General features: G+C 41.6%; 2 protein-coding genes across 2 annotated transcripts; one reads left to right on the top strand and one right to left on the bottom strand.

Moving 5' to 3' along the window:
• Positions 1-81: 81 nt before the first annotated feature.
• On the top strand, positions 82-4,128 carry arpin (actin related protein 2/3 complex inhibitor). The gene is made up of 6 exons (XM_058087796.1): positions 82-250; positions 526-601; positions 669-801; positions 2,070-2,276; positions 2,397-2,560; positions 3,947-4,128. The coding sequence occupies exons 1-6, from the start codon at positions 159-161 to the stop codon at positions 3,953-3,955; spliced, it is 681 nt and encodes a 226-aa protein (XP_057943779.1). The 5' UTR covers positions 82-158; the 3' UTR covers positions 3,956-4,128.
• A 400-nt stretch (positions 4,129-4,528) lies between these two features.
• Positions 4,529-23,152, bottom strand: LOC131138354 (aminopeptidase N-like). Its single transcript, XM_058087195.1, has 20 exons — positions 22,558-23,152; positions 20,009-20,193; positions 19,802-19,935; positions 19,611-19,731; positions 18,277-18,431; positions 17,214-17,327; positions 16,086-16,229; positions 15,324-15,389; positions 15,150-15,215; positions 13,593-13,741; positions 12,074-12,153; positions 10,589-10,722; positions 9,171-9,226; positions 8,926-9,073; positions 8,753-8,841; positions 8,493-8,609; positions 7,066-7,233; positions 6,839-6,979; positions 6,077-6,140; positions 4,529-4,846 (listed from the first exon to the last, which is right to left on the bottom strand). Exons 1-20 carry the CDS (start codon positions 23,124-23,126, stop codon positions 4,703-4,705), a joined length of 2,844 nt encoding a protein of 947 aa, XP_057943178.1. The 5' UTR covers positions 23,127-23,152; the 3' UTR covers positions 4,529-4,702.
• Between the last annotated feature and the right edge of the window lie 756 nt (positions 23,153-23,908).

Here is a 23,908-nt window from a genome sequence, read left to right on the forward strand (position 1 = left end):
TAAAGTATTGCATTAAAGACACGGCATTAGCCGCTGCTGTTTTACATACGGTGTACCGTCTTCTCGAGGTATAAAAACCCAGCGTACCTTGGACATAAGCGGAAGCGGAAGTCTACTTCCATAAACACGGAAGAAAATTTCGGGAAAATTTTTGGAATATGAGCCGAATCTATCACAACATTAGCTTACAAAACAAAGCTGTACACAATGAAACATTTGACAAGGCTTGGTTGCCATCGTCATTTGAAAGGTAGGAACAACTTTATCATTACTTGTCGTAAGTTCAAGTTAAGTATTTAGTCGCGCTAATAAAAAATACTAACATCAAAGATGGATGAATGGATTAATAAAACAATGATAAATGCATTAAATGGTCCATAACAATATTTAGTATCGTCTAAAATTGCTGTGAAGTGCTGCATTATTTGTATTATTAGTATGTGGACTGTAGACTAGAATGTGCAGTATGACTCCGAGCCGCTAGGGGGCGTGCTGCCAAACACTTATCTTGTTTACTGTGTGCAGTGGCCAAGGAGTTCTTGTTGAAGGAACACTGGTGGATTTTTCCAGACATGTCCTGACTGATGTCAACAATAAGAAGGTACTGTACGGATGTTTTTATGGAATATTTTGCTCGTATATTAATCTGATGCGTGTTGCTCCGCCAGGCTCGCTACCACGTCCTGTACATCAAACCTAAACGCATCCATCAGAGGAAGTTTGATGCCGATGGGAAGGAGGTGGAGCCTAACTTTAGCCAAACCAGAAAGGTCAACACGGGCTTCCTCTTGTCCTCTTACAGTGAGTCAGGAGCCACTACCCATATTACCACTACATGCAGTACCCATATTACCAGTACATACAGTACAATATTTTACCAGGACATACAGTACCCATATTACCAGTACATACAGTACCCATATTACCAGGACATACACTACCCATATTACCAGTACATATAGTACAATAATTTACCAGGACATACAGTATTCATATTACCAGTACATACAGTACAATAATTTACCAGGGCATACACTACCCATATTACCAGTATATATAGTACCCATATTACCAGTATATACAGTACCCATATTACCAGTACATACACTACCCGTATTACTAGTACACACACTACCTATATTACCAGTACATACAGTACCCATATTACCAGTACATACACTACCCGTATTACTAGTACATACACTACCTATATTACCAGTACATACAGTACCCATATTACCAGTACATAGAGTACCCATATTACCAGGACATACACTACCCATATTACCAGAACATACACTACCCATTTTACCAGTACACACATTACAATAATTTACCAGGACATACATTACCCGTATTACCAGTACATACAGTACAATAATTACCAGGACATACACTACCCATATTACCAGTATATATAGTACCCATATTACCAGTATATACAGTACCCATATTACCAGTACATACACTACCCATATTACCAGTACATACAGTACCCATATTACCAGTACATACGTACACTACCCATATTACCAGGACATACAGTACCCATATTACCAGTACATACACTACCCATATTACCAGGACATACACTACCCATATTAACAGTACAATAATTTACCAGGACATATAGTACCCATATTACCAGTACATACAGTACAATAATGTATCAGTACATACACTACCCCTATTACCAGGACATACAGTACAATATTTTACCAGTACATACAGTACCCATATTACCAGTACATACACTACCCAAATTACCAGTACATACAGTACAATATTTTACCAGTACATACAGTACAATAATTTACCAGTACATACATTACCCATATTACAAGTACATACAGTACAATATTTTACCAGTACATACACTACCCGTATTACCAGTACATACAGTACCCATATTACCAGTACCCATTTTACCACATACGTATATAGGGTATGTGTATCATGTACTGTGTACGTATATAGGTATGTATATCATGTACCGTGTAGGTATATAGAGTATGTATATATCGTGTAGGTGTGTATATCAAGTACTGTGTTTCCGTATATCCGTACAGAGGTAGAAGCCCGGGCGGAGTCGGACGTCCTATCAGAAGATGAGCTATCAGCAACGATCCGTAAGGAGGATCTGGTGAAGATCACGGACAAGCACAGGCCCAGCGGCACGTTGGCCTTCTGGTACCCCGACTCTGAGATGGACAAGACGGAGTTGGACATGGAAGCAGACGTTCGAGTGAAGACCAGAGGGAACAGTCCATTCATATGTGAGTCCACTTCCTGTCTTTGTCCCGCCCCTATGCATGGCAAAACATGGCATGTTCCACTTCCTGAAGAAGAAGATGTTATTTGTACGTGAGAAGGGTTTCGTACGTATTTGTGTCTAGTCTCCTTAGCTAGACTGGACAGCGGCACAGTGACCAAGTGTAACTTTGCTGGAGACTGGGAGGTCGGGGCATCGTGGACGGACAAGATCATGGCCAACAAATCCGGAGCGGCCAGCGCCCACCAGCCTGGAGACCAAGGGGACGGAGCTCAGGAGGACGAGTGGGTGAGATATTAGCAAAGATGCTCATTTGCTAACCCCCCCCCCCCCCACTGTGAGGCCCAAGTAGGCTTGCCAACCCCGACACACCCAATCATCCTGGATTTCAAAATAAAAGTGGACTTAACAAAGATCCCACTTTGTCTCTTGTTAGTGTGAGAATGAGAAAGATGTAAAATGTAGAGTCAAAGGAGGACAAAACAGCACAGACAACCATAGTATGACATATTAAGAAGGACCAGCATAGACATAGTTTGACATAGTAGGCAGGATCAGCATAGACATAGTATGACGTAGTGTGCAGGATCAGCATAGACATAGTATGACATAGTATGCGGGACCAGCATGGACATAGTCTGACATAGAATGCAGGACCATCATGGACATAGTATGACATAATATGCGGGACCAGCATAGACATAGTATGACATAGTAGGCAGGACCAGCATAGACATAGTATGACAGTAGGCAGGACCAGCATAGACATAGTATGACAGTAGGCAGGACCAGCATGGACATAGTATGACATAGTAGGCAGGACCATCATGGACATAGTATGACATAATATGCGGGACCAGTATAGACATAGTCTGACATAGTATGCAGGACCAGCATGGACATAGTCCGACATAGTATGCAGGACCAACATAGACATAGTCTGACATAGTATGACGTAGTATGTGAGATCAGCATAGACATAGTATGACATAGTATGCAGGACCATCATAGACATAGTATGACATAGTATGCAGGACCAACATAGACATAGTCTGACATAGTATGCGGGACAAGCATAGACATAGTCTGACATAGTATGACGTAGTATGTGAGATCAGCATAGACATAGTATGTGGGACCAGCATAGACATAGTATGACATAGTATGCAGGACCATCATAGACATAGTATGACATAGTATGCAGGACCATTATAGACATAGTCTGACATAGTATGCAGGACCAGCATTAGACATAGTATGACATTGTATGCGGGACCAGCATAGACATAGCATGACATAGTCTGACATAGTATGCAGGACCAGCATAGACATAGTATGAGTATGACATAGTATGCAGGACCAGCATAGACAGTCTGACATATTTTGCGAGACCAGCAAAGACATAGTCTGACATAGTATGTGGGACAAGCATAGAAATAGTCTGACATAGTATGCAGCATAGACATAGTCTGACATAGTATGATGTAGTATGTGAGATCAGCATAGACATAGTATGACATAGTACGCAGGACCATCATAGACATAGTTTGACATAGTATGCAGTACCAGCATAGTTTCCATGCTGGTACTTACGTAGAACGTGTGCAATATGCCAATCAATAATAAACGCTAATCATGCTAATGGCTACATCTCTTCTTCTTTTCCTTTTTTAGGACGACTGAAGAAAAGTCATTTTCCCATCTTTGGAACCGATGTGCTTGGTGACTGTTTGTCACAGAGATCCAAAGTGTGACCCGGGGGCCACGTGCAGCACACGGCACATTCTACAAATATCTTTCACAAAAAAATGAAATAAAAACAATGGAGATGGCAAACAAACTGATGTAATTTCCGTGAATAAAGTCAAAATATTACGAGAAAAAAGTTGTAAAGTGTAAAGGTGACTGTAGGGGTGTTATATCATGTCTAGAGGGCTCTATTTATGTCAAAACGTGTATTTAGAAGGTAGTAAGCTGGTTTTGTATGAAATCGACTTACCATGGTTGAGTGTGGAAGCAACTAAGGGCCATGGGGCAATGTCGGGTGGTAGGCGGAGCCACGAGACAAACACGGTTAGCTTAGCAATGCTAGCGGACTTAGGAGGATCTCCAACTAAAGCTGATCGCTGAATGATTGCAGGTCTCTGTTGGCTCCTACCAGCACCATGGACAGAGGCGTCAATGACCACAGGAGAACAGCAGAGGTCAGCAAACACCACACAAAGCACAAATACATTTATTTCTTATATAGCATCCTTTAGCATAAAAATACATACAATTCAGTGGTTGTGTGACAATATGACATCATACAATAATAATAATAATAATAATAATTTAACAATCTGATGTTCTTTGGCTCCTCCAAACGTCCATGGCAGCATCATAATATTCATCTGAGAAATCATGGCGGCTTTAAAAAACAAACACTCGTCAGGCCCGACGGCTCTCAAACCAGTCCAGTACTGTCTCCTTGTTGTCCGTCACCCATTGGATGTTGACTTTGGTCCGCTCTACGGCTCGCTCCACCGCCCCGGCACAAGGACGCGCATCACACTTGGGGGCGAAGGTCTCCAGCTGTACACACAACATACTTTTATCATCATCATCATTTACCACCACTTTGTCATCTTAAAGCTTATATCATTAGAGCCCTCTAGACATTAAATAACACCCCTATAGTCATCTTTACACTTGTATTACCCATTATAGTGGACATAATAAGAGAAAATAAGACATAAGAAACTTGTTTACCACTTTCTAAATTCACTTTTTAACATGATTAAAGCCCTCTAGACATGAACTAACACCCCTATAGTCACCTTTACACTCCTATTACCCAATATAGTAGACATAATAAGAGAAAATAACACATATAACTTGTTTATGACCTTCGAAATAAATGTTAACATTATTAGAGACCTCTAGACATAAAATAACACCCCTATATTCATCTTTACACTCCTATTACCCAATATAGTAGACATAATAAGACATATAAAACATAGAAAACCTGTTTACTCCCTTGTAAATATTATTTTTACCATTATTAGAGCCTTCTAGATATGAAATAACACCCCTATAGTCATCTTTACACTTGTATTACCCAATATAGTAGACATAATAAGAGAAAATAAGACATAGGAAACTTGTTTACCACCTTCTAAATACACTTATTAGAGCCCTCTAGACATGAAGTAACACCCCTATAGTCACATTTACATCCCTATTACCCAATGTAGTAGACATAATAAGAGAAAATAAGACATAGGAAACTTGTTTACCACCTTCTAAATACACTTTTTAATATGATTAGAGACCGCTAGACATAAACTAACACCCCTATAGTCCTATATACAACCCTATTACCCAATATAGTAGACATCATAAGAGAAAATAAGACATAGGAAACTTGTTTACTACCTTCTATATACACTTTTCAATATGATTAGAGACCTCTAGACATGAAATAACACCCCTATAGTCACCTTTACACTTGTATTACCCAATACAGTGGACATAATAAGAGAAAATAAGACATAGGAAACTTGTTTACCACCTTCTAAATACACTTATTAGAGCCCTCTAGACATGAACTAACACCCCTATAGTCACATTTACACTCCTATTACCCAATATAGTACACATAATGAGAGAAAATAAGACATAGGAAACTTGTTTACCACCCTCTAAATACACCTTTTAATGTGATTAGAGACCTCTAGACATGAACTAACACCCCTATAGTCACCTTTACACTTGTATTACCCAATATAGTAGACATAATAAGAGAAAATAGGACATTACCTGCTCAAGTTCAAACGGTGTGGAGAACCTCCTGGTCACGCTGTCAATCAGCTTGGCTCCGCCTCTGTTGACAGAATATCGGCGACCATATTTAGAACGTTGACAGGATGTTAGTAATAGTAATTATAGAAGGCATATAGGCGGCACGGCGGTCGAGTGGTTAGCGCGCAGACCTCACAGCTAGGAAACCTAAGTTCGATTCCACCTTTGGCTATCTCCGTGAAGCGGTTGAAAATGAATGAACGAATTTTGACAAAAGTCAAAGCAAAAGTAAATCTTTAGTCTGCACGGTGGACGAGTGGTTTTTGCGAAGGACACACAGCTAGGAGACCCGGGTTTGATTCCACCTTCGGCTATCTCCGTGAAGCGGTAGAAAACGAATGAACGAATTTTGACAAAAGTCAAAGCAAAAGTAAATCTTTAGTCTGCACGGTGGTTGAGTGGTTTATGCGAAGGACACGCAGCTAGGAGACCCGGGTTTGATTCCACCTTCGGCCATCTCCGTGAAGCGGTCGAAAATGAATGAACGAATTTTGACAAAAGTCAAAGCAAAAGTGAATCTTCAGTCTGCACGGTGGATAAGTGGTTTATGCAAAGGACACACAGCTGGGAGACCCGGGTTCGATTCCACTCTGGGCCAATTTTTTGCATGTTCTCCCCGTGCATGTGTGGGTTTTTTTCCGGGTACTCCGGTATTCCTCCCACATTCCAAAAAAAAACATGCTAGGTTAATTAGCCTATGTGTATCCTATGTTTACCAACCCCTGACTGACGTAGTCCCAGTGGGCTCTCATAAAGTTCCAGGCCAGTCCGTGTCCCACCACATTCCTGGCGATGAAGTCGATAGTGGAAGTGACATCCATCAGTCGTATCTTCTCCGGGTCCAAAGTGTACTCCAGGTATCTACGAGATAAGGATTAACCTTATCCAAGGCGTGTCCTCCATGACTCATGTCATGTGATCCCGGGCGTGGCGGTTGTTTACGTCACCTGCTGAGAAGCCAGACTTTCCTGGTGCACGACATCGCCTGACGAAGCTGCTCCTTCTCCGAGCTTTCATTGCTGGTCTGGAATTTGTCCCAAGCAAATTCCCATTCCTCCTCCCCCCCAGCAGCCACAGCCTGGCAGTAGATGATGGATCTCAGGTTGGGGTGGATCCTGTAGGAAGCAGGAAGGCAGACCCGTACGTTCTTATTGGATGAGTCCGCTTCAATCTGAAACCGCTTGGGGTGACCAACTGTAAGCACTCGTCCACATGAACTAGACTAGACTTCCAAAAACACACCGGCCATGATGATCCAGTTCACAAGGATTAGGATTAAAGACTAAGGTAAAGGTCTAGGGTTAAGGGTTAGGGTTGGTTAAAGACTAGGGTTGGGGTTGGTTAAATACTAGGGTTAAGGGTTAGGGTTGGTTAAAGACTAGGGTTGGGGTTGGTTAAATACTAGGGTTAAGGGTTAGGGTTGGTTAAAGACTAGGGTTTGATGATGGGTGAGGGTTAGGGTTGGGGTTTGGGTTAGGGCTAGAGCTAGGGTTGGGGTTATGGTTGGGGTTGAGGTTGGGGTTGAGGTTACGGTTAGGGTTGGGGTTAGGGCTGGGGTTGGGGCTAGGGCTAGGTTTAGGGTTGGGGTTGGGGTTAGGGTTGGGGCTAGGGTTAGGGTTAGGGTTGGGGTTGGGGTTGGGGTTAGGGCTGGGGTTAGGGTTAGGGCTAGGGTTAGGGTTGGGGCTAGGGCTAGGTTTAGGGTTGGGGTTGGGGTTAGGGTTGGGGCTAGGGTTGGGGTTAGGGTTGGGCTAGGGTTAAGGGTTTGGTTTGGGGCTGGGGTTAGGCTAGGGTTAGAGTTGGGGTTAGGGTTGAGGGTAGGGTTAGGGTTGGGGCTAGGGTTGGGGCTAGGGTTGGATCTAGGGTTAGGGCTAGGTTTAGGATTGGGGTTGGGGCTGGGGCTGGGGTTGGGGTTAGGGTTGGGGTTGGGGCTAGGGTTAGGTTTGGGGCTAGGGTTAGGGTTGGGTTTAGGGCTAGGGTTAGAGTTGGGGTTAGGGTTGAGGCTAGGGTTAGGGTTGGGGCTAGGGTTGGGTCTAGGGTTGGGGCTAGGGTTAGGGTTGGGGTTAGGGTTGGGGCTAGGGCTAGAGCTAGGGCTAGAGCTAGGGTTGGGGCTAGGGTTAGGGTTGGGGCTAGGGTTAGGTTTGGGTTAGAGTTAGGGCTAGGGCTGGGGCTAGGGTTGGGGTTAGGGTTGGGGTTTGGGGTTGGGGTTTGGGGTTGGGGTTAGGTTTGGGGTGAGGGTTAGGGCTAGGATTAGGGTTAGGGTCGGGGTTGGGGCCTGGATTGGGGTTAGGGTTAGGGTTGGGGTTGGGGTTAGGGTTGGGGTTGGGGTTGGGGTTAGGGTTTCAAATGGACATTTGACAAATCCGGGTGTCCTTACTTGTTGCTTTGGTTGCTGCTGCTGCTCATCCAGTCGGCAAACATGGTGGTCGCCATGCGGACACACTCTGGGAGTCCATTGGAACAGGCCACATCGATGGCAGTGATCTGGAGGTGCCTTCAAATGCAAACCAGAAAATATTATTCCTTGTTGGAACAGTAGTGGTCAGTAGTCCACTTCCTTGATATCTTTGGTCCTTAATCTGACCAAAAATGAAACCCATGAAAAACCATAGACTAGTTTGTTTGGTTGAGTCTTACTGTGACAAATGGTCCTCTGGAACATCTGATTCTTCCGTCAAGTTCCTGAAGGAGCCATACAAGTTCTGAACTTGATCTCGGAGATAGGCCTGAAGGAAAGACATCTTAATGGAATATCTCTAAAGCACACGTGGAAGAACTTTACCACCATAAAGGAATGAAGGTCTACGTGCCTGCATGGGTCCGTAAACCTCTGAGCGGTCAAACATGTGGACAAAGTACTCCAGATTCCGAACCGCAGACTGCCAGGGTATGAAGGCGTCTTCTGTACCAAGGAAGTGTGTTGTGTTCAGAGCCAGACTCACGTGGACCAGGTTGGCTCTGGAAGAAAAGGACAGATGGCGTCAGTCGTGATCCTTGACCACAGGACCTTCTACACAACATGGATGTGTAGCATCAGGATGCTACACATTAGCACCTTGCCAGATGAAACGCGTCATCGATGAGCTGCCCTCGATTCATCTCCGGGATGCCCTGGAAAGCAGAAGATAGACCTCATGACTGAGGGCCCCGGCCTGGGTGGTAAATAGACCTCTTGACCGAGGGCCTCATGACCGAGGGCCCCGGTCTGGGTGGTAAATAGACCTCATGACCGAGGGCCCCAGTCTGGGTGGTAAATAGACCTCATGACCAAGGGTCCCGGTGTGAGTGGTAAATAGACCTCATGACCGAGGGCCCCAGTCTGGGTGGTAAATAGACCTCATGACCGAGGGCCCCGGTCTGGGTGGTAAATAGACCTCATGACAGAGAGCCTCGGTGTGGGTGGTAAATAGACCTCATGACCGAGGGCCTCATGACCGAGGACCCGGGTCTGGATGGTAAATAGACCTCATGACTGAGGGCCCCGGCCTGGGTGGTAAATAGATGTTATGACCGAGGGCCTCATGACCGAGGGCCCCGGGGTGGGTGGTAAATAGACCTCATGACTGATGGCCCTGGTCTGGGTGGTAAATAAACCTCATGACGGAGGGCCTCATGTCCGAGGGTCCCGGTGTGGGTGGTAAATAGACCTCATGACCGAGGGCCTCATGACCGAGGGCCCGGGTCTGGGTGGTCAATAGACCTTTTGACCGAGGGCCTCATGACCAAGGGACCGGGTCTGGGTGGTAAATAGACCTCATGACCGAGGGCCCCTAGCCTGGGTGGTAAATAGATGTTATGACCGAGGGCCTCATGACCGAGGGCCCCGGGCCTGGGTGGTAAATAGATGTTATGACCGAGGGCCCCGGTCTGGGTGGTAAATTGACCTCATGACCGAGGGCCCTGGTGTGGGTGGTAAATAGACCTCATGACCGAGGGCCCCAGTGTGGGTGGTGAATAGACCTCATGACCGAGGGCCGCATGACCGAGGGCCCGGGTCTGGGTGGTAAATAGACCTCATGACCGAGGGCCCCGGTGTGGGTGGTAAATAGACCTCATGACCGAGGGCCCCGATCTGGGTGGTAAATAGACCTCATAACCAAGGGTCCCGGTCTGGCTGGTAAATAGACCTCATGACCGAGGGCCCCGGTCTGGGTGGTAAATAGACCTCATGACCGAGGGCCATCATGATATTGAATATAGCAATAAAGATAATATAATATAAAATAATAATAAAGATAATGACTCACAATTCCAAATTAGCCACGTAGCGTTCATTAGGACACTTCCTGTATCACGTCCACTCAGGGGGGAGCCTTTTAACCCCACCCACCCCACCCCCATGAAAACGCAACCCCAAGGAAGAACATGTGTTGGCACCCGATAGCTTAGTACACAAATACACGCTAATGCTAAACAGTAAAAGTAGCCAAGTCAGCACAAAAAACCCCAGCAAGGATTTGGATTTGGACTCACGTGAGGGTTTGATTCCAGCTGCATGAGGAGGCGGTCCCAGTTCTCTGGATCGTAGTTGACCCGGTAGTACCCGCTACAGCCCACGTTGGCCAGGATCCACTTCCTGTCCTCCGAGATGAACTCCTCCTTTCTCACTGGACACAGGACAGGTACTACTTAGTACTCACTATAGTACAGGTACTACTTAGTACTTACTACAGTACAGGTACTACTTAGTACTCACTATAGTACAGGTACTACTTAGTACTTACTATGGCACAGATACTACTTAGTACTTACTACGGCACAGATACTACTTAGTACTTACTATAGTACAGATACTACTTAGTACTTACTATGGCACAGATACTACTTAGTACTTACTATAGCACAGATACTACTTAGTACTTACTACAGCACAGATACTACTTAGTACTTACTATAGTACAGATACTACTTAGTACTTACTACAACACAGGTACTACTTAGTACTTACTACGGCACAGATACTACTTAGTACTTACTACGGCACAGATACTACTTAGTACTCACTATAGCACAGGTACTACTTAGTACTTACTACAGCACAGATACTACTTAGTACTTACTACAGCACAGATACTACTTAGTTACTACAGCACAGGTACTACTTAGTATTTACTACAGCACAGATACTACTTAGTACTTACTATGGCACAGATACTACTTAGTACTCACTATAGCACAGGTACTACTTAGTACTTACTACAGCACAGGTACTACTTAGTACTTACTACAGCACAGATACTACTTAGTACTTACTACGGCACAGATACTACTTAGTTACTACAGCACAGGTACTACTTAGTACTTACTACAGCACAGATACTACTTAGTACTTACTACAGCACAGATACTACTTAGTACTTACTACGGCACAGATACTACTTAGTTACTACGGCAGAGATACTACTTAGTAGTTACTACAGCAGAGATACTACTTAGTTATTACAGCACAGATACTACTTAGTTGTTACTACAGTACAGATACTACTTAGTACTTACTACGGCAAAGATACTACTTAGTTACTACAGCAAAGATACGACTTAGTTACTACAGCACAGATACTACTTAGTTACTACAGCAGAGATACTACTTAGTTACTACATCACAGATACTACTTACAAATATAAATAGATCTAAAGTGTAAAGTATAAATAAAAAACTATGAAAAATTAATGAAAGTATACATAAGATAAAAAAATCCTTTCTTAAATAAAAAATAAAATGAATAAAAAAAACTTCATTTATATAAATTATTACATTGTTAGTAAAAAAAAGTAAAAACACAACAAAAACTACATACAAACAACATAAAATAAATAATAAAAATGACTGAGACGTGTAAAAAAATAAAAATATATTTATCCTTATTTACTGATATTATAATAATACAATAATGATTATTATTGAATAATACTAAATAAATAAATAATATATTGTTTTTATTTTATTGCTACGGTTACCTGTGTCGCTGCTTTCCAGCCACACCAGAGAGGCTTCAGACGCCTCTGACATCACTCGGATTGGAACGTACCACCACAGCCTGCAAAAGGGCACCACAGCAGAAAGAAAAACATCAAGCCTGCAGCGAAGCCTTCCTTTGTTAGCAAAACATTTCTTTATAAATAATAATAATAATAATATTTTGGTACTTACACCATAGAAAACACGTTTACCACCTTCTAAATACATTTTGTAACATGATTAGAGCCCTCTAGATATGACATAGCACCCTTATAGTCACCTTTACACTCCTATTACCTAATATAGTAGACATAATAAGAGAAAATAAGACATAACTTGTTTATGACCTTCTAAATAGACTAACATTATTAGAGACCTCTAGACATGAAATAACACCCCTATAGTCACCTTTACACTCCTACTACCCAATATGGTAGACATAATAAGAGAAAATAAGACATAGAAAATGTGTTTACCACCTTCTAAATACACTTTGCAACATGATTAGAGCCCTGTAGACATGACATAACACCCCTATAGTCACCTTTACACTCCTATTACCAAATTTAGTAGACATAATAAGAGAAAATAAGACATAGAAAATGTGTTTATCACCTTTTAAATACATTTGGTAACATGATTAGAGCCCTCTAGATATGACATAGCACCCCTATAGCCACCTTTACACTCCTATGACCCAATATAGTAGACTTAATAAGATAAAATAAGACATACAAAATGTGTTTACCACTTTCTAAATACACTTTGTAACATGATTAGAGCCCTGTAGACATGCCATAGCACCCCTATAGTCACCTTTACACTCCTATTACCCAATATAGTAGACATAATAAGAGAAAATAAGACATAACTTGTTTATGACCTTCTAAATAGACAACATTATTAGAGACCTCTAGACATGACATAACACCCCTATAGTCACCTTTACACTCCTATTACCCAATATAGTAGACATAATAAGAGAAAATAAGACATAGAAAATGTGTTTACTACCTTCTAAATACACTTTGTAACATGATTAGAGCCCTGTAGACACGACATAGCACCCCTATAGTCACATTTACCCTCCTATTACCCAATATAGTAGACATAATAAGAGAAAATAAGACATAGAATACATGTTTACCACTGTCTAAATACATTTTGTAACATGATTAGAGCCCTCTAGACATGGCATAGCACCCCTATAGTCACCTTTGCACTCCTATTACCCAATATAGTAGACATAAAAAGAGAAAATAAGACATAACTTGTTTATGACCTTCTAAATAGACTTTAACATTATTAGAGACCTCTAGACATGAAATAACACCCCTATAGTCACCTTTACACTCCTATTACCCAATATAGTAGACATAATAAGAGAAAATAAGACATAGAAAATATGTTTACCACCTTCTAAATACACATGATTAGAGCCCTCTAGATATGACATAGCACCCCTATAGTCACCTTTACCCTCCTATTACCCAATGTATATGGTGTTGTCAAACGTACGTGGATGGAAAGGAAGTATTGAACAGGAAGTGCTTCTGGTAGAGCTCTCCATTTGTGGTGTTGATGGTAATGACAGGATATCCGATTTGATTGGTCCACGTCGCCATCAAGGCGGCCACCTTGGTGTGCCCCCCTTCCTCATCCACGGCCTGCAAGAACAGCCAGCCAATCACAGGGCACATATAGACAAACAACCATTCACACTCACATTCATACCTATGGACAATTTGGAGTCGCTAATTAAGCTAGCATGTTTTTTTTTTGGAATGTGGGAGGAATACCGGAGTACCCGGAGAAAACCCACGCATGCACGGGGAGAACATGCAAAAAAATGGCCGAGGGTGGAATTGAACCCGGGTCTCCTACCTGTGTGTCCTTCGCATAAACCACTTATCCATCGTGCAGACTGAAGATTTACTTTTGCTTTGACTTTTGTCAAAAATCGTTCATTCATTTTCTACCGCTTCACGGAGATAGCCGAAGGTGGAATCGAACTTAGGTTTCCTAGCTGCGTGGCATTCGCGCTAACCACTCGACCACCGTGCAGTCTTTTTTTTGGAATGTGGGAGGAATACCGGAGTACCCGGAGAAAACCCACACATGCACGGGGAGAACATGCTAACTCCACACGGAGATAACCGACGGCGGAATCGAACCTGGGTCTCCTAGCTGTGAGGTCTGCGTGCTAACCACTTGACCACCGTGCAGCCCTGCATTTATAGCATACTGTCAGTGTGTCACCCTGATTAACTCACTTCCGGAAATTGGAGGAAACCGAAGTACTCAGAGAACATGGCGGGTGGAATTGAACCCGGGTCTCCTAGCTGTGAGGTCTGCGCGCTAACCACTTGCCCACCGTGCAGCCCTGTATTTATAGCATACTGTCAGGGTGTCACCCTGATTAACTCACTTCCGGAAATTGGAGGAAACCGAAGTACTCGGAGAACATGGCGGGTGGAATTGAACCCGGGTCTCCTAGCTGTGAGGTCTGCGCGCTAACCACTTGACCACCGTGCAGCCCTGCATTTATAGCATACTGTCAGGGTGTCACCCTGATTAAGTCACTTCCGTAAATTGGAGGAAACCGAAGTACTCGGAGAACATGGCGGGTGGAATTGAACCCGGGTCTCCTAGCTGTGAGGCCTGCGCGCTAACCACCCTGTATTTATAGCATACTGTCAGGGTGTCACCCTGATTAAGTCACTTCCGTAAATTGGAGGAAACCGAAGTACTCGGAGAACATGGCGGGTGGAATTGAACCCGGGTCTCCTAGCTGTGAGGCCTGCGCGCTAACCACTTGACCACCATGCAGCCTGTATCTCATTGTGTTAAAAATAAATACAAATAAATGACCATAGTAAAACATGTATCCCATGTTGACAAAAAAGAAGCCCTCATATACTATACTATACTATACTATACTATACTATACTATACTATACTATACTATACTATACTATACTATACTATACTATACTATACTATACTATACTATAATACTACATACTATACACTGTATAGTATTGCAGTATTTGATATAAGTAAGTAAGATCTTGCCTTTTGGATGTAGTCCCAAAGGTCACTCTGCTGGGCGTTGTCAAACATGAAGGCCCTGAGGTACATCTGCAACCCGTAGACATAAACATCAAAACTTCATACTGTACACAACTACTTCACCAGCATGTAGTACAACTACATAGCAATGTGTACAATGTATGTGTGGAATCGTACCTGAATGCCTTTGTTGAAAACCCTTGGCTCCACGGCGTCTGCCAGCATCGCAAGCAGCGACGCTCCCTAGCATAGCATAGCAATCACAACATGCAGTTCATTGGAAATACTTTATACTTACATTATACTACACAATATACTACATTATACTACATACTATACTACACAGTAGTAACAGTCCTGCATTCATATACTGCATTTATGCTCAATGTCCAAAGAAACTATACGACTATGTGTAGGTCTACAATCTTCCTAATGGTCTTGTGGTCTATGCCAGTCTTGTGTAGGTCTACAATCTTGCTAATTGTCTTGTGGTCTATACCGGTCTTGTTTAGGTCTACAATCTTGCTAATGGTCTTGTGTAGGTCCACAATCTTGCTGATGGTCTTGTGGTCTATGCCGGTCTTGTTTAAGTCCACAATTTGCTGATGGTCTTGTGTAGGTCCACAATCTTGCTGATGGTCTTGTGGTCTATGCCGGTCTTGTGTAGGTCTACAATCTCGCTGATGGTCTTGTGTAGGTCTACAATCTTCCTAATGGTCTTGTGGTCTATACCGGTCTTGTGTAGGTCTACAATCTTCCTAATGGTCTTGTGGTCTATGCCGGTCTTGTTTAGGTCTACAATCTTGCTAATGGTCTTGTGGTCTATGCCGGTCTTGTGCAGGTCTTTCCCATGGTGGTGTTGTGTGTGTTCATATAATACTACAGTACAGCACTTCCTGCTGTGTACAGGAAGTGTACATGTACGTTTTTTTAGGGTACCTTGTAAGAAGTGAAAGCGTCAAATAAGTCCAGGATTTGGGAAGTGGACTGGACTTCCTCAGGTGGGACAGTGAGAGGACGGGAAGAAGCTAGCGCATCCTGGTCCATTGCTACGTGGAGCGCCGTCATCATCTTCCTCTCTCTCTGCAACATAAAGTAACATTAAATTATTTAAATTAAATTAAATTAAATTAAATTAAATTAAATTAAATTAAATTAAATTAAATTAAATTAAATTAAATTAAATTAAATTAAATTAAATTAAATTAAATTAAATTAAATTAAGGAAAAGTAATTAAATTTTATTTTATTTTATTTTATTTTATTTTAATTAAAAATTTAATTTAATCTTTAATTCTAATTTTTTAATTAAAATAAAATAAAATAAAATAAAATAAAATAAAATAAAATAAAATAAAATAAAATAAAATTTAAATTCAATTCAACTCAACTCAACTCAATTTAATTTAATTTAATTTAATTTAATTTAATTTAATTTAATTTAATTTAATTTAATTTAATTTAATTTAATTTAATTTAATTTAATTTAATTTAATTTAATTTAATTTAATTTAATTTAATTTAATTTAATTTAATTTAATTTAATTTAATTTAATTTAATTTAATTTAATTTAATTTAATTTAATTTAATTTGCTGAGTAATTCTGAGTAAATTAAATTAAATTAAATTAAATTAAATTAAATTAAATTAAATTAAATTAAATTAAATTAAATTAAATTAAATTAAATTAAATTAAATTAAATTAAATTAAATTAAATTAAATTAAATTAAATTAAATTAAATTAAATTAAAAACTATAACTAATTAAAAACTATATTATGAAAGCAGGAAGTGAACAAATGTAACAGTGATTGTAAAAGTACCAGATGGAGGGGTAGGATTTAATAAGCTTTGCTTCTTCCTACTCCTTTTGGACATGTGGAACTGGGAACTGATTATGGGATGCACTCAATTGGAATCTGATGCATGTTCAAATGAAATAAAACCATTACCATTACTATTACCATAGCTAGTGTAGGAGTAGATACCATGTAGCATTGTAGCTATGAGGTAGCGGTATGTATGTATGTATGTATGTAGGTACGGATGTGAGTATGTGAGGTTACAGCCTGGAGTGCGGGTTGAAGATGGTCCAATGCCAGCGCGGCGGCGTATGTAGCAAAGCCTTCTTTCAGCCAAACTTCACTCCACCAACTCATGGTCACCAAGTTCCCGAACCACTGCAAGCAAGCACATACACACAGCATCACAGCCTGCACTGGATTCTAACATTAGCATTAGCATTAGGATTAGCATTAGAATTAGCATTAGAATTAGCATTAGAATTAGCATTAGAATTAGCATTAGAATTAGCATTAGCATTATAATAAGCATTAGCATTAGAATTAGCATTAGAATTAGCATTAGAATTAGCATTAGAATTAGAATTAGCATTAGAATTAGCATTAGAATTAGAATTAGCATTAGCATTAGCATTAGCATTAGCATTAGAATTAGCATTAGCATTAGCATTAGCATTAGCATTAGCATTAGAATTAGAATTAGCATTGGAATTAGCATTAGAATTAGCATTAGCATTTGAATTAGCATTAGCATTTGATTTAGCATTAGCATTAGCATTAACATTAGAATTTGAATTAGCATTAGCATTAGCATCAGCATTAGCATTAGCATTACAGTTAGCATTAGCATTAGCAGTAGCATTAGTATTACCATTAGCATTAGCAGTAGCATTAGTATTACCATTAGCATTACAGTTAGCATTAGCAGTAGCATTAGTATTAGCATTAGCATTAGCATTACAGTTAGCATTAGCAGTAGCAGTAGCATTAGTATTAGCATTAGCATTAGAATAAGCATTAGCATTAGAATAAGCATTAGAATTTGAATTAGCATTAATATTAGAATTAGCATTCCCCTACTTCTAGATAAAAACTTATTTCCATCTGCGATTAAATACGATTAATCCTGAGTTAACTATGGCCCAAATGTGATTAATCATGACCATATATTTTAATCGACTTTCAGCTAACTAATTCATAGTAAAGATAAAAATAAATCACATCAATATTTTTGTGTTATTATACAGTATTTGATAGTTTTGGTGTGTTATGCTCAGTATCGTATGCAAAGGCAGCAGGTAGAACATGAAGCAGTTTGTCGGCCAACCTGGTGTGCCAGTTGATGTGCGATCAAATAGGAGATGGTTTCCTTGTGCAAGAGCGAAGACACCCCCGTTTGGTACAGCAAGACGTCCTCGGCGTACGTAATCAGTCCCCAGGGTTCCGTGGCGGAAGCAGATAAATCTGGCAGTGCAACCTGGTCTGGGGGGGGGGGGGGGGTGATGCGAATTGGTCAGGTCACACTGGCAAATACAGGCATAGAAAACCTGTTTATCACCTTCTAAACATGCTTTTTAAAAACATGAATAGAGCCCTCTAGACATGACATAACACCCCTATAGTCACCTTTACACTCCTATTACTCAACATAGTAGACATAAGAGAAAATAAGACATGGAAAAGGTGTTTCCAACCTTGCAAATATGCTTTGTTAACATACATAGAGCCCTGTAGACATGACATAACACCCCTATAGTCACCTTTAAACTCCTATTACCAAACATAGTAGACATAATAAGAGAAAATAAGACATAGAAAAGGTGTTTCCAACCTTGCAAATATGCTTTGTTAACATGATTAGAGCCCCGTAGACACGACATAACACCCCTATAGTCACCTTTCCAATGCTATTACCCAACATAGGAGACAACATAAGAGAAAATAAGACATAGAAAGGTGTTTCCAATATGCTTTGTTAACATGATTAGAGCCCTGTAGACATGACCTAACACCCCTATAGTCACCTTTCCACTGCTATTACCCAACATTGTAGACAAAATAAGAGAAAATAAGACATAAAAAGGTGTTTCCAATATGCTTAGTTAACATGATTAGAGCCCTTTAGACATGACATAGCACCCCTATAGTCACCTTTAAACTCCTATTACCAAACATAGACATAATAAAGAGAAAATAAGACATAAAAAAGGTGTTTCCAATATGCTTTGTTAACATTATTAGAGCCCTGTAGACATGACATAACACCCCTATAGTCACCTTTAAACTCCTATTACCCAACATAGACATAATAAGAGAAAATAAAACATAAAAAAGGTGTTTTCAATATGCTTTGTTAACATGATTAGAGCCCTATAGACATGACATAGCACCCCTATAGTCACCTTTAAACTCCTATTACCAAACATAGACATAATAAGAGAAAATAAGACATAAAAAAGGTGTTTCCAATATGCGTTGTTAACATGATTAGAGCCCTGTAGACATGACATAGCACCCCTATAGTCACCTTTACACTGCTATTACCCAACATAGTAGATATGTACATACTGCAACATGGGTTTTCCCAAATGATATGTAGTATACATGTCTATGTAGTATACTGTATGATAGCAGTACACGGTATGAAGTAGTATTTCTTACCTAGTTTTTTCTGAAGGTAATTGATTTGGAGGTGTTTCTCGTAGAAGTCCAGAATGCTAGCGGTGACGTTAGCCGCGTAGCCCGTGTGGCCGGCCTCGGTGGCGTCTGGCCGAGCGTACGTCTGAAAGCGAATGAACCGAGATGAACGTCGTTGTTCTCCGGGAATTCCGGGAATCGGAATGCCGACGTACCTGAATGCGGACACGCTGGTGTGGGGAACGGGCGGACGTCAAGTCGGACACGGTGAACGCCAGCAAGTAGGTTGACATTTTTGGCGTGGGATGAAAGCGAGTCAGCTGCCAATCACGGTCGAGAATATCCGAGCCTGAAAGAGACATCAGATGCTTCGAGTCATGTGACATCGGGGGTCATTTAAATGGCGACGAGGGCGGGTCTACCGGATTCTTCTGCGTTTCCCAACGCCGTCGTGCTTTTCCTGTGGATGATGTTGACGTCAAAAACCGCTTTCAGGTGCGGCTCGTCGAAACAAGGGAACACCCGCCTGGCGCCCGTCGGCTGCAGATTTGTACTGGCAAGAAACCTGCAAAGTAAAACGTTCATTTCATTCAGTATCGTGGGCTTGCTGGTACTTCCTGGTTCTTCCACTACTTCCTGTCCTTTCCCAACATGGGCGGAGCCACAAAGCACACCTACATGGCATCCTTAGCAAGTCACTTCCTTATGTTCCTTTGTGCTCTGCCCCTTTGACTCAGTCGTCACCGCCAAAAGTACCCATGAGTCCACATCGACTCAAGTCACTGAAACCCAAGTCTTCTTTGTGGAGTACCCGTGAGTCAGTGACCTCAAGTCTTTGTGGAGTACCTCTGAGTCAGTAACCTCAAGTCTTTGTGGAGTACCCGTGAGTCAGTGACCTCAAGTATTTGAGGAGTACCCGTGAGTCAGTGACCTCAAGTCTTTGTGGAGTACCCGTGAGTCAGTGACCTCAAGTATTTGTAGAGTACCCGTGAGTCAGTGAAACATGAGTCTTTGTGGAGTACCCGTGAGTCAGTGACCTCAAATCTTTGTGGAGTACCTGTGAGTCAGTAACCTCAAGTCTTTGTGGAGTACCCGTGAGTCAGTGACCTCAAGCCTTTGTGGAGTACCCGTGAGTCAGTGACCTCAAGTCTTTGTGGAGTACCCGTGAGTCAGTGAAACGCAAGTCTTTGTTGAGTTGACATAGACTCAAGTCATTGAAACTCAAGTTTTCATTGAGGACCCATGAGTGGGTGAAAGTCGAGTCTTTGTGGAGTACCCGTGAGTGGGTGAATATCGATTCTTTGTGGGGTACCCATGAGTGGATGAAAGATGAATCTTTGTGGAGTACCCGTTTGTTGGTTGAAAGTCGAGTCTTTTTGGAGTACCCGTTTGTTGGTTGAAAGTCGAGTCTTTGTGGAGTACATATGAGTGGGTAAAAGTCGAGTCTTTTTGGGGTACCCATGAGTGGGTGAAAGCCGAGTCTTTTTGGAGTACCCATGAATGGGTGAAAGTCAAGTCTTTTTGGAGTACCCATGAATGGGTGAAAGTCGAGTCTTTTTGGAGTACCCGTGAGTGGGTGAAAGTCAAGTCTTTTTGGAGTACCCATGAGTGGATGAAAGCTGAATCTTTGTGGAGTACCCGTTTGTTGGTTGAAAGTCGAGTCTTTGTGGAGTACCTGTGAGTGGGTGAAAGTCGAGTCTTTTTGGAGTACCCGTGAGTGGGTGAAAGTCGAGTCTTTTTGGAGTACCCATAAATGAGTGAAAGCCGAGTCTTTTTGGAGTACCCACGAATGGGTGAAAGTCGAGTCTTTGTGGAGTACCCATAAATGGGTGAAAGTCGAATCTTTTTGGAGTACCTGTGAATGGGTGAAATTCGAGTCTTTTTGGAGTACTCATGAGTGGGTGGAAGCTGAGTCTTTTTGGAGTACCCATAAATGGGTGAAAGTCGAGTCTTTTTGGAGTACCCATGAGTGGGTGAAAGTCAAGTCTTTTTGGAGTACCCATGAATGGGTGAAAGTCAAGTCTTTTTGGAGTACCCATGAGTGGATGACAGCTGAATCTTTGTGGAGTACCCGTTTGTTGGTTGAAAGTCGAGTCTTTGTGGAGTACCCGTGAGTGGGTGAAAGTCGAGTCTTTTTGGAGTACCCATAAATGGGTGAAAGTCGAGTCTTTTTGGAGTACCCATGAGTGGGTGAAAGCCGAGTCTTTTTGGAGTACCCATGAATGGGTGAAAGTCGACTCTTTTTGGAGTACCCATGAATGGGTGAAAGCCAAGTCTTTTTGGAGTACCCATAAATGGGTGAAAGCCGAGTCTTTTTGGAGTACCCATGAATGGGTTAAATTCAAGTCTTTTTGGAGTACCCATGAATGGATGAAAGTCGAGTCTTTTTGGGGTACTCATGAGTGGGTGAAAGTCGAGTCTTTGTGGAGTACCCGTGAGTGGGTGAAAGTCGACTCTTTTTGGAGTACCCATGAATGGGTGAAAGTCGAGTCTTTTTGGAGTACCCATGAATGGATTAAAGTCGAGTCTTTTTGGAGAACCCTTGAATGGGCTAAAGTCAAGTCTTTTTGGAGTACCCGTGAGTGGGTGAAAGCCAAGTCTTTTTGGAGTAACAGTGAGTGGGTGAAAGTCGAGTCTTTTTGGGGTATTCATGAGTGGGTGAAAGTCGATTCTTTTTGGAGTACCCATGAATGGGTGAAAGTCGAGTCTTTGTGGAGTACCCGTGAGTGGGTGAAAGTCGAGTCTTTTTGGAGTACCCGTGAGTGGGTGAAAGTCAAGTCTTTTTGGAGTACCCGTGAGTGGGTGAAAGTCGAGTCTTTTTGGAGTACCCATAAATGAGTGAAATTCGAGTCTTTTTGGAGTACCCATAAATGGGTGAAAGTCGAATCTTTTTGGAGTACCCATGAATGGGTGAGAGTCGAGTCTTTTTGGAGCGCTAGCATACGCTACCCAATGAGGAAGTTACCTTTGCGGGCGGGCGTACGTGCTGACGTAAAGTCCTTGTAGACTCTGTGACATCTGTCCCTGGAATGTCACAAACAAGCTGTAGTTGCTTCCTTCCTGCATCGCTTCCGTCAAACCGATCTCCAGGAAGTCACTCTCGTCGGCGTGATGCTTGACGTGAGATATGATTATCTTTTGCCCCGTGTCTTCGTTCTTCACCACGGTCTGGCCGAGCATCAGATCCCGACTATGGAGATAAATGCTCCGCGTTCGTTCCACGCAACGGAAGTCCACGGATGAGTTCCCGGTGAACAGCATGGTCTGGTTCGGAGTGGTGACGTTCACTTCCTCTGTGATTTGGTGGTAGAAGTGAGTTTGGAGAAAGATCTTGTAGTGGTGGGGAACCAGGCTACTCGGAAGCCGCATGACGGGCGGCGGTCCCTCGGTGGTGGACGGGAATGTCGGACGAGGCGTGGGGTTCATGGTGGCGATCTCGGTCTTGTAGAGGACGATCATGGTGACGATGCTGCCGATGACGGACACGGTCAGGATGACGAATGCGGCGGCGAAGCCCTTGGAGGTGGAGGTCTTGGCCATCTTGGGTCTGGCCGCTCTGTCGGATCTCTGAGTCCGTCCGCCTCGGATCCGTCAGAACTTTCGTGTCTTCGAGTCGCCGCCCCAACGCAAACAGGGCTTGGTCTTCGTTTGGATTAAGTATTAACCTGGACCTTGAAGAGGGAGCAAAGAGTACGTGGTGCTTGGAAACCACACGCAACGCACACGCTCCCTTCACACACACACATACACACACACACACACGTGCACACACACACACATTTGTTTAAGCTTGCCCTATGCCCTATCCAGCCATTTGATATTGTTTTATTGCTGATAGAAGATACTTATTTACAATATAAGACTGAATAACAGTGATAATATTCATATGCAGTAGTATTAGTAGTATTACAAATATATTCTATTCTATTCTATTCTATTCTATTCTATTCTATTCTATTATATTGTATATTAAATATTAGTCCAGCATTTATTTGGATGGAAGATACTTATTTACAATATAAGACTAAATAACAGTGATAATATTCATATGTAGTAGTATTAGTAGTATTACAAATATATAAAATTTATTATTTTTAATTTATTTATTTTACTTTATTTATTTATTTATTTTTAATGCATTCATTTATTATTTTTATATTATATAATTATATTAATGATATATTATCATATATTAGATATAATATTATAATTATGTTATATTATATTATATTATATTATATATTAAATAAATATATACATATATTATGTTATTATATTATATATTAAATATTAGTCTAGCATTTATTTGGATGGAAGATACT

Source organism: Doryrhamphus excisus, chromosome 11 (genome assembly GCF_030265055.1).
Source record: "Doryrhamphus excisus isolate RoL2022-K1 chromosome 11, RoL_Dexc_1.0, whole genome shotgun sequence".
In the NCBI taxonomy this organism is placed as follows: Eukaryota; Metazoa; Chordata; class Actinopteri; order Syngnathiformes; family Syngnathidae; genus Doryrhamphus; species Doryrhamphus excisus.